The sequence below is a fragment of the Aspergillus homomorphus genome (assembly GCF_003184865.1).
Source record: "Aspergillus homomorphus CBS 101889 unplaced genomic scaffold BO97scaffold_51, whole genome shotgun sequence".
Classification (NCBI taxonomy): Eukaryota; Fungi; Ascomycota; class Eurotiomycetes; order Eurotiales; family Aspergillaceae; genus Aspergillus; species Aspergillus homomorphus.
Window position 1 is genome coordinate 139,435 of NW_020291937.1, and position 17,787 is coordinate 157,221.

Genomic DNA, 17,787 nt, shown 5'->3' on the forward strand with positions numbered 1-17,787 from the left:
AAAGAAGCGATGCGCTGATGCAATACGCTAACGCCATTGATCACATGCTTGAAGCTCAAACTGAGAGCCTGCCGCCGCCCTCCTATCACGAAGCACAGAAAGATCATCATGGGGCACATGCCTGAGAGTCCGACATTGACAGAAGGGACTACACACAGGAATACGCTAGGAAACGACATGACTTCTTATGAGGTCTTATCTTGATTGGGCCTTTGACGGACAGGTGCCCGGATGATTTGGAGTAGGAGACTTGAGGTATTGTATGGAAAATTGTTGTACAATTTACCTTTTTGAACAACTTGTTGATTGAGTTATTATTCTCGGATATATATATGCATTACATGGTCCGCACTCTCTCAAGACCGCCAGGTAAATCGTGCCAGGCGCGCTTCCCTCCTGTACAATATGCCCATTCGAGGTCCACCACACTCTCATAACTCCAGTCCACATCTGCCGCGGCACCAAATTGAAAAGCGAGAAACTGCAGATACGCAATCCCTGTGTAGGTAACCGGGACAAAATAAGCTCCGCGGCGTACCCACCAGAGCATTGCACGGACAATCTTCTCAGGCGAGATGACGGTTCTCCCGGTGGAGGTCTTCCACAGAGAAGGCACGATATGTCGATATACGAGTTCTGACGATCGATACAGCGAGCGAGCATAAGGCAGGAAGGATTGTTCAGTTGGGACGGATTCCTGGCCCCGTTCTGTGGCCCCCCGTGTCAAGCACTCGGCCTCACTGCTGATGTACCAGATCTCGGGCAAGACCTTGCCTTTCTGTGCCGCCTTTTGTGCGAGGAATTGTTGGATTAACCGTATCGTCAAAGTGCAGTCAGACTCCATATCTTCCATACCACCCGTGCAGTTTGCCAGGATGAGAATATCCGCTTGATCGAGCATAGGCATCAGACGGGTAGCAGCCTGTCGGGTCCAGGACTTCCCGATTACCGGCTTGTGGATGCTTCTTACGCCCTCAGCGAGAAGCTGTTTCTCTATTGCCTGCCCGAATTCGCCCGAGCCGCCGGTCATGACCACCACCTTGCCACGAAGAGAGTACGCGGTGCCTGCGACCCAGTCAAAGAGCTTGATGGCCGAGCCCATGTATCGGTCGGGGTAGCGGTGGTGCAATGCGTGGTACTCAGGGCCCACGAACGACCAGCTCCAGTCTTTCGGGACGGTATCGTAGGAGATATGGTTGGAGTCCTTTCCATCATTGAGGATCACGACCAGGGAGCGTCCGGCTTGGATGACTAGGACGATCAGCAGTGCCCTGCGGTCGATACACTCGGTTCGTCCCATCATTATGGTCCAAGCCACCAACCACCCGACAACGTTTCCCAGCATCTGGCATAGCAACTCGAGCGGAAGGGCGATCCGGGTGTTCTGGCGTGTGTATTTGGGATTGAACTGGAGCAGGCGGCCGTAGTACAGGTGGTGGTATTGGTGATAGCGGGAGAGGAGTCGTAGGAAGCGCCATTGGGACCTTGACCAGCGATGGAGCAGGAAATGCATCCAATCGAAGAAGACGGTACCAGCCAGGTAGAGGTAACAGAGGGAGAGGATAAACTTAAGCCACGACATGAGTTGGAGGATTGAATGTGAGGGTGTCTTGCGATGTACAGACTGCCTACCTACGTCTTGTATGCTACCTTAATACTCATCGAGATGTATGTCCCCTGAATGTCCAGCACGAGTGATGGTCCTTGACCTGTTACTGTGAATAGATAGTGTGTGGTGGATCCCATCTTAGACCTGGGGTGGACCGGCGGAGACCACAAATTCAAAACTGGCACAAAGCACCGATCTCAATTGTCGCCACAAGACACGCGAGTGGCATACTGTTGACCTCTGACCGAGTGTTGCCAGGCGCAGAACTTCTATGGGATGATACAGCTCGCGGGATCCCCAGCATTTGTTTGCAAGGACGATGAGCCCTGAGAACCCAATCCCCGCTGGGTTCTTTCATGAATCTCAGGGAATAAGCGTAAATTAGCGAAGCAGCCGGGTTTGACTCAAAACCCGGCATTCAAGCCAAATGGAGACAGGAAACCCTCTAACAAGCCATCTTGCTGTGATCGACACTAAGAATAGATCAATGGCATTTTGATACGAATACGACCCCACAGGTAGGGTTGTTGGCATGTGGGGCTGGGAAGCGTCGACTGCAGCTCTAATGAAATGCATGAGCACATGTACTAATATAAGCGGAAGAGCGCAGTTTGATTCCCAGTGAGTGAGGCTTTGAGCTCTGTTCTGATTCCAAGCAACGCCTGGGAGTTCATTGAGATAATAATTCCTGGCCTACATGTATGAGTGGGACGGTGATGCTAAGATCGAGCTCGGCTTGGCGACGTGCGGTAGAGTAAAAGTAGCTAATCCCGTGAGATAAACCCCGTCGTCCGGAACAAAGATACCCACCTTATCCAGTTTAGTCCCTGCCATGCCACGTTCCTGGGCCGCAGAAGACAGATCTGGAGGGGTTTAATTGCCAAATAGCGTCCAGCATGCTTTAGGCAGCCACAAATCTAATCCTGATAGCTCCCAATCGTTTTCTCCTAGATGAATGTGATAAATTTCTTGTCGGGAGGTTTCATGCACTTGGAGAGGGATTAACGGGTGGTGCGCGGGGTCAGCTTTCCGTGTCATCTATGGGATACAGCAGGCGAGAGCATACAACAGAGTCGATGGTCAATGACATCAATGTCAATGCTTTACTTCCGATTAAAAGGCTACTAGATTGCTTGTCAAAAACGTTGAAGATCGCCAGAAGAACAGCCACTTCTCCTCACCAACGGCCGCCCGTATCAGTCATAAAAAGGTAGAACTACCACATTGTCAGAGTCGGTCCTCCCGCCACGGCAATTGTCTCTCTGTTACGTATTCGCATTCACCCGATTAGGGGTCAAAGTAACCGTTTCAGGGCGCTTAGTGTTTCACCGTCAACGGTCTGCCCGAATGAAGATTTGTGCTGCCAAGAGTATCATAGCGTGTCTGTAAACAGAATTGGCTGTATGTTTCTTCACTATAGTGGTCGTGTTGATTTACCCCACTGCAGACTATCTTATTATAGCTCTCTCCGATCGTATCTCGTCCCTATTTAGTCAGTAAAGTTATTCTATATAAGCTTAAACCTGAAGACTTACCGGCTATCCATCTGAAAAGGTTCCGCTATCCTTCTCGCTAAATACCATAAACTTACCGCTGAGTAATCTTGGTTGGAGAACTTGATTAACGGGTGATAGAGAAGGCGGTAAGAGACAGAGGCAGGCGACCATAAAGGTGAATAATGGGGCTATTGTTCTCAAATCTTAGACATCTTCTTGCACTGAGTTACTCACTCTCAATAAGGACCATAGGACATACCTTAATCTTATGCTAAAGAGGTATTGTTCTTCAATGAATGGCTGAGTGCCCAAGGCAGCCTTGTGGCCTACTGCCTTAAGGCAAGAAATCAACCACTTCGGATCAATAGAATCATTGCCCTAATCCAAGGCCTGAGCTGGGACCGACCAGTATGATCCCACTCAGCTTTTAGTAGATAGATGCTGCCTAACCCTTACACTGCCACGAGGGTGGGGATTCTTCAAGTCGAAGACTGGAGGCACATATCCGTTCGGCGTAAGGTTGGCGTATTCGTATACAGATATCTAGTTGGAGCTAGACCCTGCGTTTCTTTCCAATGCCCTTCGGCCCCAAATTGATTCAAACTTCACAACTTTGTGGCATGAAGCGCATGTTCCTAAATCAATAATTCTCTCATCCCTGAATATTGAATGGTTGGACTTGATACAATGCTTGAAAGAGACAACGCTATAATTGGCAAGAAATAGGCTTTGCGTGATAACACCGTCTGCAAAGATGATCAGGAAGGCTTGTTTTGATTGTTTCAAATCTCCTCCGGCAAGTATTGCATACAATACAATAAGTAGTTGACACATTTTTGTCATTTCAAAAATAGCACTGCTCGCGAGAGTGAAAGACAGAATCCAAGATCAGTTCCTCCTGCAAAGCTTCCCCGTGTCCAAATCATAGTCCCACTCATCGCTGCCCACACCCGAAAGCACAAACAGACTGTAGCTAGGATCATGCTTCTTCTTGATCTGCACCAGGCGATCGTAGTTAGAACCATAGAAGTCCTGCTTGAAGTTGCTGTCGTAAGAGTTGGCTTCGTTCATGTAGGCTCCAGATTTGGGCGACCACTCCCTCCACATCTGCTCCTTGGCCTCATTCCACCGCGCCGCCTTTTCCAAAGCCAATTTGGGCGAGCCTGCGGCTACAGAGTTCACAGTAGCACCATTGGTGATAAAATGGAGATATGCAGGTCGCCAGGCGGGAAGCAATGCTCCCCAGGCTTTCTCGGGCGTGTTGCGTACGCCAGGTCCGCCCTGGAGACCAACCGTAGCGTATGTACCACCTTCGGTGTCCTGCGAGCGCATCGCGATTTTGAGATACTCTTTCTGTTTCTGGTGGGGGGTGTCAATCAGCTCAGCCCGCCCCAGTAGACGACTGGAGACCAGGCTCTCGCCCCCTGCAACCTCACTGCCAGAGATGGCACTGTAGAAGGAAGAGTAATTCCCGCTATCGGTTGCGGTGAAGGTGATGCTCAGGCTGCTATTTCCCCTGGCCGCCTTGGTGATGTTCGCCAGGACGGGATTTACCAGAGCTTCCATTGCGGCGGGTGTGGAGTTGAAGGCCCAGAAGACCTGCTTGACCACCACGCCCGCGGTGGACTCGTGTAGCGACGCGAACGATTTTGCCGTATTGCCCGTAGCTATCATACAAGCCCCAGCCAGTCCGGCATCCATGAGGTCGGGAAGTGCAGACAGATGGGTCACGGCGGCGTCCCAGGACAGCTCAGCGCTGTGGTTGTTGCCATCCTTGGGAGCGATCAGAACATCACCCAGGACGACATTCCGCGGTGCTGGATGATGTCTAATCACATACTCGGTAACGACTCCGTACAGCCCCGGGCCGCCGCCACGGAGCGCCCAGAACAGATCCTGGTTCTCGGCCTCATTTGCGACCAGCACTTCACCTTTCGTCGTCACCACTCGCATCTGCAGGACGTGGCTCGACGCGAGACCGTACGTGCGCGACAAAGGCCCGTGGCCTCCCCCTTGGATATAGCCGCCAAGCCCGACGCTGGGATCCTGGCCGGTGGTCACCACTCTTCCTTGCTCCAGCGCCTTAGTGAGTACGTTACCCCATGTCTGGCCGCTGCCCACGACGTACACATCTTGGGATACATTGGTAGCTGGATTCTGCCACGAGGGGTGGCGTTCCAACTTGTGCAAGTTGTGAGTCCAGATGGACAAGGCAAAAGCACCACTAGATCTGGGTTGAGACGAAGCGTTAGCCTTCTCACATTCAACGCTATTGGAGCAACTAAATAGCACACTCACCTTCCATTGAGATCATGACCCGTTCCTTTGACCACAATCCGAATATTGCGTGCAGCAGCCCACTTCATTGCAGTCGCGATCTGCGCTTCATTGGTGGCATTCACGACGTATTGCGGCATGCCGCCTGTCGTGCAACCGCGCTCAGCCACATAGCCCGAGGCACTCGGCGGCAAGCACGAGTTGTTCGCATAGACGGGATAGTCGATGGACTCGGGAAGCTGAGCATGCCACGAGGCGTCGGCCCACGTCGAGTTGACGGTGTTGCAGGGCACGGTTGATCCGAATGGGTTGCCGGACCAACACGATGAAGCTACTGGGACGGTGCTGAGAAGTTGATGATCGATCGATCGGTTGAGGGCCGCCCAGTCCTCGTGGGATGGCCAGTCTGCATCGTAGGGAGTCACCTTGCACCCAGGAGACGCCGAGACTGCGAGGGCAAGGTACAGTGCTATAACGATGAAGGGAAGCATGATCAAGGAGTGAGGGTGTTTTGAAGCATAGAATGAAGACGAAGGAGAGGCATCACTTTGGGTCTTTATATGCAGAGGCTGGAAGCTCAGTCCCGGCAAAAGAATCTGGTATCATACTGTCTTCCGAAACGAGTTCAACGCAGCTATAGGCAACTGCCGATATCTATGCGTGACCCATATTCTCAAGGGAATTGCGCAGTTGTGGAGGCAGTTGATCGGCGACCAAGGCAGCCAGGTCTGTTTCGAGAACCACCTTCGACCAAGCCCGTACGAATACGACGACATTACCCAAAATGGAAGAAGGCTGGATTGGCGTACGCCCGACACCTGGGGCAACATTAGCATTCGCTAGCGAAATACCGGAGAGCCCTAACGAGTGATGCACGTGGGTCTGAAATAAATAGATAGAGTACGTCAACGCAGAGCAATACCAGATTTCTAAAAGCCAGGGTGTTCAACATACCTAATACGGATTCATTCTATAGGTAATGCAATGAATCAGTAAAGCTATCTGTGTAGCATCCCTGCTCAATTTACTCAGCCCATTTATGCTGTTAACCCTATGCAACCTACCTAGGCTTCAAATAAACTACCAAATGCTCTCTTCAGATTGACCTGGACAAAAGGTATTTCGCAAAAGAAAAACAGCTTTGGCACATGTCATTTACCGCCGTGACAGCATGCTAATGACTGTGTATTTGTCTACTTCTACCGCATGCTTAGCTCTTATGTAAATTGGCTGGTAGTCCTACTTCCATGACCACCTTCATTCGAGGTAGCCATATCAAAGAATTCCTTATTATCCTCAAATTACCCTAGCATTATTACATTACTCGGAGTTCCATTATCCGTTCATCGTAAAGGTGCATCATATCTTACGCACTGCCGAGAATGTTCTTCTCGTAGATGCTAGTCAACTTGCCCGTGTTCTGGTTCTCGACCTATTGACTACTTGTCAGTGCTAGCCAGCAGCGGGGAACGACCGGCAGATACGCACCTCATAGCGAGGGTTCTCCTCGCTGGCATCGACGTTGCGATCGGCCTGCATTCCGGGTTCCGTCAAGACCGACTTGATTGTGCCGACGCTCTCTGAGGTGCGGGAGTCGGGGCCTGTGGGGCGCATTAGTCTCGAACTATACAAGATAAGGTAACAAAGGAGGATAAAATATGGTGTCGTACCGCCAACGGGCTTGTAGCGGACTGCTTGGCCGTTGCTGTACTGAGGCATGTTGGATGATTGTTGTTTGTTGAGTTTGGCTTTGTGTGATATAAGACTGGATGATGTTGGTATGGAGAATCTACTGAATCGAAGATGATGGTTTACTTATGGATGGGAAATCTCTTGGGCATTATATATGTGGATTGCATGCTTAATCATTGATGATGATAGTGGTGATGATGATGATGCAGGTTATTGTAAGTTTGACGTCAAGGGATATGAAACTGTGGGCGATGATTGTGGAATGACAATTCGATGTGGTCAATAGGGGGTGATTGTTGACGCATGGTGACATTATCGGGCCCGGTTCCACGGTTAGGCTTTGGGCCTCGATCTTGCCGCCGATCCCGTGGGGTGAGAACTGAGATCGGACTCACATCATCGAGCAGAACTTACTATGAACACCCCACAGTTGTTCTCTCTGAGAGGGAATTATATTTTGGCCTGCAAGTGAGTTTGCAATTATTAGTCAAATGATTTTTTCCTGGCAGATACCTCGTAACACACGCCGGCCCTGGACTCGATGATCGAATTTCTGTGTATACAATGAACATGAGCCACATCACGGAAGACATTGCAATGGAGACGGGGCCCCACAGAATGATCGTAGCTGTGTGGAATAAATGACGATCGTTCCTATCACCAGATTATGAGCGCCTTAACCTGCATTCAGTACCATGAGTTCCGGCACTCGATCCGATGCAAACACACCAAATCTGATTGCAATCTAGACAACTTCATTCAAACAGGGCCTTCACCTTCCTCACCACCGACTTCCTCACCGGCGTTGACTCCTCATCAGCCCGCTCAGCATAGAAGCGCCGAAACTGATCGAGGTCGATGGTGCTCGCATCCACCCACAGCGGGCAGCGGTACCAGATCTGCGCCCCCACCCAGATGATCACCACCGCAATCACACTGATATAATTGGCGAAGAAAGTCTTCGCCGACGGCTGTTCGTGCAGGGGCCAGATGCTCAAGTAAAGCTCCAGCCCGATCAAGGCGATACACCACGCCAAGCCCCACCACGTAGCGTACGGATACGCCCAGGTTCGCCAGGGAATGTGTGTCTGATCACGACCTTGCAGCTTCCAAGTGTAGCGGAAGCGGAGATGAGAGAGACAGATCATGCCCCAGCCGAAGAGCGTCAGGAGGGAGACCAGGTTCGACAGCCAGGTGAAGACCTGGACTCCGGTCTGCGACACATTGAGGTAGGCCAGGGCTCCGCCGATGCCGATGGTAGCGATGTATCCGGCCCACGGACGGCCCATTGCGTCGGCTTTGCCGAATATCTGTAGTTTGTGATCACTTGCGTTAGCATTCTGCTTTCCTCAAAGGCATAGCTCTGGGTGTTGGGACTGTACCGGGTGATTCATGCGGACATGGGCCAGTCCCATTAGCATGCGGGATCCACCGTAGCCGGAGATACTCCCCGTGGAGACGATCGAGATCAGAATCACGGCGTTGGTCATATGGGCCAGGGCCGTGAGGCCGGCGCGCTTGAATGCAATCACAAAGGGCGATGCGTCGCTACCGGAGCCACCGAACAGGGAAGGATCCTTAGGGTCAACCGTCAAGGTAATTGATAGACTACCTAGGATGTAGAAGAGGCCGAGTCGGAGCCAAATCGATCCAATGGTCTTCGGCATTGATCTTCGTGGGTTTGCAACCTCGGTGGCCACCAGCGCTGCGTTCTCTGACCCAGCCATGGCGAACACGCAGGTTGGTAGGACGCTGAGGAAGCCCTTGACGCCGTTGTTGAAGGGCTGCGCATTCCAGTAGCGGAACCCGATCGGTTCCCCTTGGGGAGAGCCTCCAGCGGCAATCACTGCCCAACGGTTAGCGACTTCGTCGACTGAGAGGCGTTGTAGCATCTACCAATCAATGCCACGATGGCAACAAACATCCAACTAAACTTGATAGTAGACGAGAATACTTCCACATCGGCAAAGAACCTCACCACCCAAACATTAATCAGAATTATCACAACCCAGAAGATCGTTATCAAAGCCGCCGTCGGCACCTCGTTGGTCCAGTAGCCGAGTACGGTCACGACGCCCTAGAAGAGAAAACAAAAATGAGCATCATAGGGTCTTCGTGTTTAAAGGCAGGTAATACTCACCTGGAGCTCGTTTGCAATGGTAATCCAGTAGGAGAACCAGTATCCCAGCCCAAAGCAAACCCAGCGGCTGGACTGATAAAAATAGTCGACCACTGCACAAATGCCGAGGGGAGAGGATAGAGTACCGCCATCTCGCCGATGGACTGGCAAACGGCCCATACGATGGAGCTGCTAATCACGAAGCCGATAAACATATTAGCCGGGCCTCCGTTGATGAGAATCGTGCCACTTCCGAGCCACATGCCCATGCCAATCGCAGACCCCAGAGCCACCATGGTAAGATGGCGAGTGCCGAGCGAGCGATGAAGCTGTGTATCGGCTCCGTGATCAATCACATCTCCATTTTCTTTGCTGGGTCCATGTTCCATGTCCATGGTGACCTTTTCACCACGTTTGTCCATATCGTGGGGCACATGGCTTTGAATACTTGCACGATCTGAACTCATATTGATCGCAGACGGAGAAAAGGGAAAGGTTTAGAAGTATATGAGATGTGGAAGAGAGGGATGGATGCTGAAATTGAGATCACGCTGTAGGCAATTTGAAAAAGGAAGGTCTGGTAGTAAGTTCTTATATTCATCTCCATGAAGACAAGCCATGATTCTGAGGAGGGGTATAGACGCAGATACCTCTGGCTATCTTGACCTAATTCTCAACATCGGTATGAATCCGAGATAGAGGACACAGGTCGCCACAAGAGATAGCAGATCTTGTCAAAATGCGGGGAAGATAATCAGCATCGAGACTAGGAGATGAAACCTGTCATTCAGCAAAGGCCGTTTGAAGTAGTATTAGCGACCTCCACGAGCTAAAGCTTACTGTATCTGGCACTTGGTGTCCAATTCGGTGTTTGAATCAGCCTGGGCCGTGTCGAAGGATCAGCCTTCAGTCATTGATATAGCTAGGGCCCTTGGCGAATGTGGACTAGAGTTTGGACTACACCTATCACGAGGTAATTAGTTATGAGTATACTAAGACCTAGTTGTAAACCATCATGATACTATCACCACTCATCTCCGGGATCTGAGCGACCGGTGTTTGAAGCGAGCTTGACAGTCTTTGTCATGTTCTTACACAATGATGAGATACAGCTCTAATCTGTCATGTATACCAGCTCGCTGAACCATGGCCCCTACACAGGGATCCAAGAGGCTCTTGCAGGGAAGGGTCAGACCCTTGTGAATCTAGCACACGTGATGGCTAGATAAATTACAAAGGTAATCTTCACTCGCGTTGTAAGCCACTATGGCACTCGAAGTAGATAAATGAGCTAGGTCTGCCAAGTTTGTGTATTTGAGAATTCATTCGATCTACAATAGGCCACAGTTCACAAATTTCTACCTCGTCAAAATTATGTATCTTCGGAGAACGTGAAATTGCGTAGTATTGATAAACATAAAGTGGATACGTCGAGAAGAAAAGATCATCCGAGCATAGAGAGTTTTAATCATGGTCCTCGTAATTATCGTCATTGAATAGTACGGATTATGCGTGCCATCGCCTCCTCTAGCCAAGGAATGGGATGCGCGAACACCACGCGAAACCATCCCGGCTTCTCCGATCCGTAAGCAAGCCCATGAGCCACGTATACCTTATTGTTCAGGAGCTTTTGAAAGAGGAAGTCGGTTGATTCTACGTCCTTTGCGCTCACTTCCGGATGGGTGTTCAGATACTTCTTGCCCAGATTGATCCACAGGAAGAAGCCCGCATTCGACCCGTGGGTATACTCGATCTGATGGTTTCGGAGCGAGTGTGCAAGGAACTCATGGGACTGGGAAAGCAGCTCCCGGTTTGTCTGAATATATATCGGTCCGTGAATCCATCGTCCTGAAGAATCGTGGCGGTGATCTGGTCGGACATGCCCGAGACGAACGAGTACAGCGACAAGGATTTCTGCGCAACGTGGAGTTCCGGATTAGCCTGGGAGATGATCGCCCCGACGCGCAAGCCGTTGGCTCCAAAGTCCTTGCTCATTATCCAAAGGACGTGCACGAGATCAGGGTCGATCAGGCCGGTGGTGTCGCGCGACAGCAGCGACTCGAAGGGGGTGAACGAAATGTTGTCGTCCACGCGGTTGTTCCAGACCGAGAGAGCGTAGATCTCATCACTAATCAGGTGCATCTGACGCGACTGACAGAATCGCATCAGCCGGTCGACTGTTGCGCGGGGATAGCACCGGCCGAGGGGGTTGTGCGGGTTGCAGAGCATCACGGCGCGCACTCGTCGCCCTGTGCGTGCTTCAAACTCGATTGCGGCGTTCTCGTACTCGTCAACTGCCTCTGGACTCAACGGATCCACGTCGCCCATCTCCACGGGAACCACCACTGCCTCCGGCCGTAGCGAGATATCGGCGATGAAGGTGCTATAGTATGGTTTGCTGAGGAGGATAGCGTCGCCCGGATTGAGAAATGTCCAGCTCAGGTGCTCGATCGCCGAAGAGCATCCGTTTGTCATGAGAACATGGACAGGCTCGACTGGGCGGAACGGTTGAAAATGCCGGTTCAAGAAGTGTGCAACGGCTTTGCGAAGTGCGTTCGATCCCATGCTTCCATTGTTGTAGGTGAGATGCACGGCGGAGAGCTGGAAATTGGAGTGGATGTAATCCAGCAATGTGTCATGAAGCAGGGTGTTCTCTGCCATGCCCACCGACAAATATCCGGAGCAGTTGGTCTCAGGATGCCACATGTCGCTGACAATGTCCCAGGTTATACGCTTGGCTCCCAGCGCAATCGCATTCTGGCCCCGTTGCGAAAAGGTCTCAGAGTACCGGGTGACTGAGGGGGAGATGGATCCCATGGTGGATGATAGATTGAAAGTAGAGTGGAGTGATAGATATGTAGTATGTAACTCTAAAGCACAAATGTATTCCAAAAACAACCCTTTCTCCTTGGAGCTTATACTATATATATCAAAGGAGATCAACACAAGCTTTAATTGTCATGTTTCACTTAGTTCATGTGAGTCTAGGAATTAGCCGATGTCGGGTTAATCCTCATACCTAGACTCACATGAACTTAGCTGCACTTATCGTCTTCCTTTTGTCCAGTACCGAGGGTAGCGAGAGGCAGGAAGACGGTAGGTAGACTGCATGCAGTATGTATCGTATCTCGCCTGCCAAGGCTGCAAGGCGCGATAACGACTCTCTTATCGGGAGGCGCGGCGCCTTACGGGAACAATGGAAAACTAAATGAATGGTTGGGAGGCGCGCGGCCTTTGAATTCAAGCTCCTATTGGTTGCTCGGTGTCTGAGACTTATTGCCCCACTGAATCAACGAATCTTGAATGAATCCATTGTTGCTGCAACTCACGCTAATATCATTAGCCCTGTTCAGTCACTCTCTTCGTGACGCTACCCCAGATCCTCATCTTCCCCTCTCTTGAATTCCACATCGCCAGATATTACTCTGAGTTACGACAAGAGGGGAAAGTGAGAGAAAAGAGTCGTATGGAAGGAAAGCGACAAATACGCTCGGATGTGTAAAAAAATGCCGTCTGCCTCTCGCCCGGTGAAGCTGGCATGCCTGGCCTGGTATGTCATCAAACGATCCGCGGATTCTATGCAAGGGTTCCGCACTGACATGAGTTGAATGACAGCCGGGCTTCGAAGACCCGCTGCGACGGACAAAGGCCGTGTGTCAGTGTAAGCCTGCATTGACTTGAAGATGGGACCTGATGAGAAAGTCGGTAATAACCCTCTGTAGTGCTCCACACGTGGAGAAGAGTGTCAATATCAACCTAGTCAACGAGGTGGCGCTCGACGGGGTCCTATGGCCGCCGCGGAGCTGGCAAGGAGAAGGGCTCAACGCCTGGCAAACAGAGCACGTATCGAGAATCATAGCCACTCAAAAGACTCCGAGCCTCATTGCCAGGACTATCATTCCCATTCACATCCCAGTGCAATCGTGCCATTTTCACCGTCCTCACTGTCCTCGATTGATCTGACTTATCATCTGCCTGCGCCATCCCTAGAGAGCCTCAGCATAGGGCTCCCCTCGCCTAGAGTAACGGAGGAGCTCCTGGCGGCTGTGGAGCTTCCTGCGTGGAGCATTAGAGCTTATCGTTGTGATCAGGATCTGTACGTCGTGCCTTGCTGAGATGATCTATCTGACTCTGAACCTGATACACCTTTCCCCCCTACTCTCCGTCTAGGCTCAACGCGTATTACATCTTCATACACCCATACTTCCCATTTCTGCCACCTCCAGCGGTTTCCCAATATGAGGATAAGTGCGTCGCCCTCGACATTTCTTCGTCCTATGCAAATGCTTCAACCCTTCCCTACTGGCCCACCTCGCCGCTGGCTCTCGCCATGGCGGCGATACTGGTCTTAATCCCTCCGCCAGGAAGACCACGCGCAGCAGAAGATGAGGCTGTCATGTTGCGGCGTTCTTATGCTGATCTCTATGCACGCTCTGCACTGGAATTGGTGGATGATTCCCTCGAGAATTCATCTCGGGTCACATTAGCTGGGGTTTCGCGAAATGGCCTGCATCCAACAGTTCCTCCAAGGATCGAGCCAGTCCTCGCATTGGGACTACTAAGCCTGTATGAATACTCACAACGCGGGAGTACTTCCAAAATGCGCGCTCGGGCAAACCAGGCGCTGACCCTTGCGATGGACCTATCTGTACATACGGAAAATGTACAGACAAGGTGTCTAGATGCACATCGGCGGTGCTGGTGGGCGACGGTTAGTCACGCATCTATAAGCCTGACTACTCTCCTCGTGACTCTTTCTAATAACATCCTAATCATGCACACAGGTTTTTCTGGTCTACCTCTCATCGATTCTTAATGCATCGGTTGGTCATGGTTGGAGTGCCGTATCCACTGAGCGTATTGACTGACCACACACCAGCCTCCGCTTATTACTTTCGATGACCTTCGAATCACAACCATTTATCCCGAGTTTCGTGGCTGCCGTGAGGTGAGCTACATACCTTCGCCCAGACTATTTTATTCCATGCTAACTTTGTTGCTGGTCCATGCAGCCATGGCCACTCTTCATGAACGCACAAGTGGCTCTCTTCCGCAGCTGCTCCCTAGGACGCCAACTCGTCGGCGCAAACGCCAGCAATGACAGCACAGGGCTGCCCCGGTCCCTAGGCGAAGATATCAAACGCCTCGACTCCTTTATCCTCGAACTTGCTGCGGAGGCGGACCGGTTCCGCTGTGTGACCAACTACCAGGGTTCCGAGGCCGACGCCTCGCGCAACCTCTGGGCCATTTCTAAAGCGCTCATTTACACCTCCCGCCTGACCCTCCATCGTCTGCGCGCATTCCTGGACAGTCCAGCTTTTCCAGACGAGCGTCACGACTTCCTCCTTGCCGGCGACACGATCCAGACCAACCCTTCCTCCCCTTCCAGAACAACCCGCCCATTCCACCTCTCCCCGAACCTAGCAGAGCAAATTACCGCGGTATTCCCCTTCACGGGGCAAGAATCCGTCAGGTTCTGCCTGCAGTCGGCCTTAGCCATAGCCAGAGTATTCCGCCGGCTTCCCTCGCCCAACCCGATGTATTCCGACGAGGCGGACGACTCGGGGAGTACTGGGTCTAAAATGTCGAGGCGACGGCTGGTGGGCTCGCCCCGTTCCATTCCCTATATGGCCAGCTGCCAGTTGCAGAGCTTTTACACCTTGGCCATGTTGCTGCAGCGGGTCCGAACGGCCTTGTCCTTGGGCAATCTGGGTAGCTATGCCTACCTCCTGAGTCAACCAAGTGCCACGACCGAGATGCAGGACATGGAGCGGCTGGTGGAGGAACTGCAATGTGGAATGGATGCCCTAGCGAGGTCCCTGCAGGCGGACGCCGTCTTTGAGGGGGTGGCGTTGATGGCCAAGGCGGCGGAGAAAGCGTATGAAGCTACCGCTGGGGACTGAATGATATGCCTGCGAGGATAGGCTTCTATCTTTTGCGATGAGTAGAAATGATTACTATCTGTAAAAGCTAGAGATTTTATGACATGACGCTCGTGCGAATGCGGCTTTTATCTCAATGCTCTACTTCGCTTAATCACGATCTGGGAGGATTGGATGAAGTAATCGCAGCTTTTGGATTCATTGTGGTCTCATGGAAGACCGTACACAATGACTAGCCAGTGATAACTTGGTGGCGACAGCAATCTGATTATCGATTGATGGCTTTTCCGGTGACTCGGCGTTTGACCCCCCTTTCCCACTGAGATTAGATAAACCCATCGGCTCTTCTGCCATTGTTCCACTTCGGCCATTGAACCAGGCAATGGCCATGTCGGACTTCTTCCCGACACGTCTTCTGCAGCCTGCACTCGTAGAACATGTCAATTGACACTGCCCAGCCTTCTAATACATCGGCCTGGCGCGTACCTAATACATCTCTCACACAATGACTGACCAAGGCCTCGAACCCACGGCTGACCAATAACTCTCTCGAGATAGCGGCTTGGCTTGGACTCGTCTATGGATGAAGAGACGTAGTCCAAGTGGAGCAGCAAGCAGTGATTCACACCATGCCGGGATCCCGACCTCAGCAGCATCGATCGTGACGAGCTTTTTCTCTGTTTGTACTCCTATAAATATATACTCTACCTCGATGAGGATATAGTATGAAGCCCCTCGCTACTCGACAGACTTGAGAGCAATCGTCGATCCTCTACAACAATAGAAGACGATGGGTCCCTCAGAAGGAAAAGTCGTCGTTGAGACGGACCAGGAAAGCAACTATCCCAGCCTGGTCAAATTCGACGGACCCGATGACCCAGACCTGCCATTGAATTGGTCCTTCGCCTGGAAAGTCTGGGTGACCACGGTGGTGGCTGTTCTCAATCTCATCGGGACGATCGCCAGCAGTATCTTCCAGACAGGAAGTAAAACGTTCATGCAAGAGTTCCATATCGGTCAAGAGGTCGCCGTGCTGGGCACGACTTTCTTCCTGGTGGTGCGTTCTGCCCCAGCCTCAACCTTCCTCAGCAGAATATATCGGGTCAACTGGAGTCTAACAATGACCATCTAGGGCTACATCTTCGGCTTCCTCACGTTCGGCCCTCTGTCCGAGCGTTTCGGGCGCAAATGGCCAATGCTAGTGGGCATCACGCTTTCCTCGCTGTTCGACCTGATGCCTGCGCTAGGCCACAACCTGCCCACGATCCTGCTCGGCCGCTTCTTCGGTGGTCTCTTCGGCGTTGCGCCCGTCGCCATCTTCGGGGGAGTGATAAGCGACTGCTGGCCGGTAGCGCAGCGCGGCGTCGCCATGGCGCTGGCCGTCTCCCTGGTCTTCTCAGGCCCGACCTACGGCCCGGTCTTCGGCGGATTAATCATGGGCTCCCCGTCGCTAAACTGGCGCTGGAACATGTGGGTGGTGATCATCGTCGGGCTGGGCGCTACGCTCATATGTGTGGTAGCCTACCCGGAGACATACCCGCCCGTTCTCCTGCGCCAGAAGGCGCGCGCCCTGCGACGCAAGACCGGGAATTCAAACCTGGCGACTGAGTCCGACAAGGAAGGGTTGAGCATGGAGGAGATCAGACGCAAATATCTGATCCGGCCGTTCTGTGCGTTACCCTAACACTCTCCCCCTTCCCCCCATCACATTGCCCCGCAAAACCAGAAGACAACTAAACAAAGAATAGGGCTGATAACAACGCAACCAATCCTCGCCCTCCTAACTCTGTATCAATCCTTCGTCTACGGCGTCCTCTTCCTCTTCTACCAAACCTACCCGGTGGCCTTCGGCGAAGACCGCGGCTGGAGCATAACCCTCCGGTACCTGCCGCTCCTCGGCATAATCACCGGCGTATTCGTCGGAGCCGCCGGAATCGTCCTGCACAACCAGTTGTATCTCCGACACTACTGCCACGCGCCAGACGGGAGCTTCATCCCAGAGAGCCGACTGCCGCCGATGATCGTGGGCGGGCTGCTCGTGCCGGCGGGCATGTTCTGGTTTGCGTGGACGGCCGCCGCGCCGAATATCGCGTGGCCGGCGCCTGTGTGTGCCGGTCTGTTGATTGGAGCAGGCATGTATCTGCTTTTTATTCAGGGGTTCAATTATATTGTGGATTGTTATACTAGTATGGCCAATAGTGCGATGGGGGTTAATGGGGCGATGCGCAGTGTGTTTGGGGCTGTGTTCCCGCTGTTTGCGAGTCAGATGGTTCATGGGCTTGGGGTTGCCAAGACGGTTTCCCTGCTTGGTGCGTTGAGTGCCGCGCTGGTGCCAGTCCCCGTTTGTTTTTGGTATTGGGGGAGTAGGATTCGGGCTTGGTCTTCTGCTAAGGTTTTGCCTTAGGGTTTGGGGGTGGGTTGAAGACGGTTGGTGGAGGGATGGAGGGGCTATTATAGGGCGGAGCTTGGGTATTGTGCTTGGTGGTAAAGGGGGTGGTATGTATCACGGTGTTTGTGATGGTGTGGCTTGCTGATGAACAGATCTTAGATAAGCTTCGCGGTTCTCTGTATATATCAACTGACTATAGAGGTATTCTGGCTTTAAAAGACTGGCAAGAGCAAGCGCAGGGCAACGTTGTAACCAACTCTTATAGACTTGCCGTTGGGGATTATGGAAGTATGGAGTATATACGGGTTCGAGACCAGAGGGCA

The 17,787-nt window shown here is 52.0% G+C and overlaps 7 protein-coding genes across 7 annotated transcripts; 2 read left to right on the forward strand and 5 right to left on the reverse strand.

The window, feature by feature from the left end:
• Positions 1-337: 337 nt before the first annotated feature.
• BO97DRAFT_461770 (uncharacterized protein) lies at positions 338-1,582 on the reverse strand (the record flags this gene model as incomplete). The annotated part of the gene is made up of 1 exon (XM_025699379.1): positions 338-1,582. The coding sequence occupies one exon, from the start codon at positions 1,580-1,582 to the stop codon at positions 338-340; it is 1,245 nt and encodes a 414-aa protein (XP_025547417.1).
• A 2,411-nt stretch (positions 1,583-3,993) lies between these two features.
• BO97DRAFT_461773 (putative isoamyl alcohol oxidase) lies at positions 3,994-5,881 on the reverse strand (the record flags this gene model as incomplete). Its single annotated transcript, XM_025699380.1, has 2 exons — positions 5,404-5,881; positions 3,994-5,335 (listed from the first exon to the last, which is right to left on the reverse strand). Exons 1-2 carry the CDS (start codon positions 5,871-5,873, stop codon positions 3,994-3,996), a joined length of 1,812 nt encoding a protein of 603 aa, XP_025547418.1. The 5' UTR covers positions 5,874-5,881.
• Positions 5,882-6,748: 867 nt separating this feature from the next.
• On the reverse strand, positions 6,749-7,175 carry BO97DRAFT_461775 (DUF2945 domain-containing protein; the record flags this gene model as incomplete). The annotated part of the gene is made up of 3 exons (XM_025699381.1): positions 7,053-7,175; positions 6,871-6,983; positions 6,749-6,814 (listed from the first exon to the last, which is right to left on the reverse strand). The coding sequence occupies exons 1-3, from the start codon at positions 7,099-7,101 to the stop codon at positions 6,749-6,751; spliced, it is 228 nt and encodes a 75-aa protein (XP_025547419.1). The 5' UTR covers positions 7,102-7,175.
• A 654-nt stretch (positions 7,176-7,829) lies between these two features.
• Positions 7,830-9,660, reverse strand: BO97DRAFT_437786 (arginine permease; the record flags this gene model as incomplete). Its single annotated transcript, XM_025697870.1, has 5 exons — positions 7,830-8,384; positions 8,457-8,920; positions 8,971-9,151; positions 9,215-9,286; positions 9,340-9,660. The coding sequence occupies 5 exons, from the start codon at positions 9,658-9,660 to the stop codon at positions 7,830-7,832; spliced, it is 1,593 nt and encodes a 530-aa protein (XP_025547420.1).
• A 1,022-nt stretch (positions 9,661-10,682) lies between these two features.
• Positions 10,683-12,010, reverse strand: BO97DRAFT_437787 (putative aminotransferase, classes I and II family; the record flags this gene model as incomplete). Its single annotated transcript, XM_025697871.1, has 2 exons — positions 10,683-11,009; positions 11,084-12,010. The coding sequence occupies 2 exons, from the start codon at positions 12,008-12,010 to the stop codon at positions 10,683-10,685; spliced, it is 1,254 nt and encodes a 417-aa protein (XP_025547421.1).
• A 689-nt stretch (positions 12,011-12,699) lies between these two features.
• On the forward strand, positions 12,700-15,084 carry BO97DRAFT_309013 (putative Zn(II)2Cys6 transcription factor; the record flags this gene model as incomplete). Its single annotated transcript, XM_025691192.1, has 7 exons — positions 12,700-12,743; positions 12,809-12,854; positions 12,916-13,289; positions 13,364-13,904; positions 13,978-14,016; positions 14,073-14,141; positions 14,206-15,084. Coding segments are annotated over 7 exons (1,992 nt in total), but the record flags the coding sequence as incomplete, so codon positions are not given.
• A 781-nt stretch (positions 15,085-15,865) lies between these two features.
• Positions 15,866-17,479, forward strand: BO97DRAFT_428572 (putative MFS transporter; the record flags this gene model as incomplete). Its single annotated transcript, XM_025697306.1, has 3 exons — positions 15,866-16,132; positions 16,208-16,745; positions 16,824-17,479. 3 exons carry the CDS (start codon positions 15,866-15,868, stop codon positions 17,477-17,479), a joined length of 1,461 nt encoding a protein of 486 aa, XP_025547423.1.
• Positions 17,480-17,787: the final 308 nt, after the last annotated feature.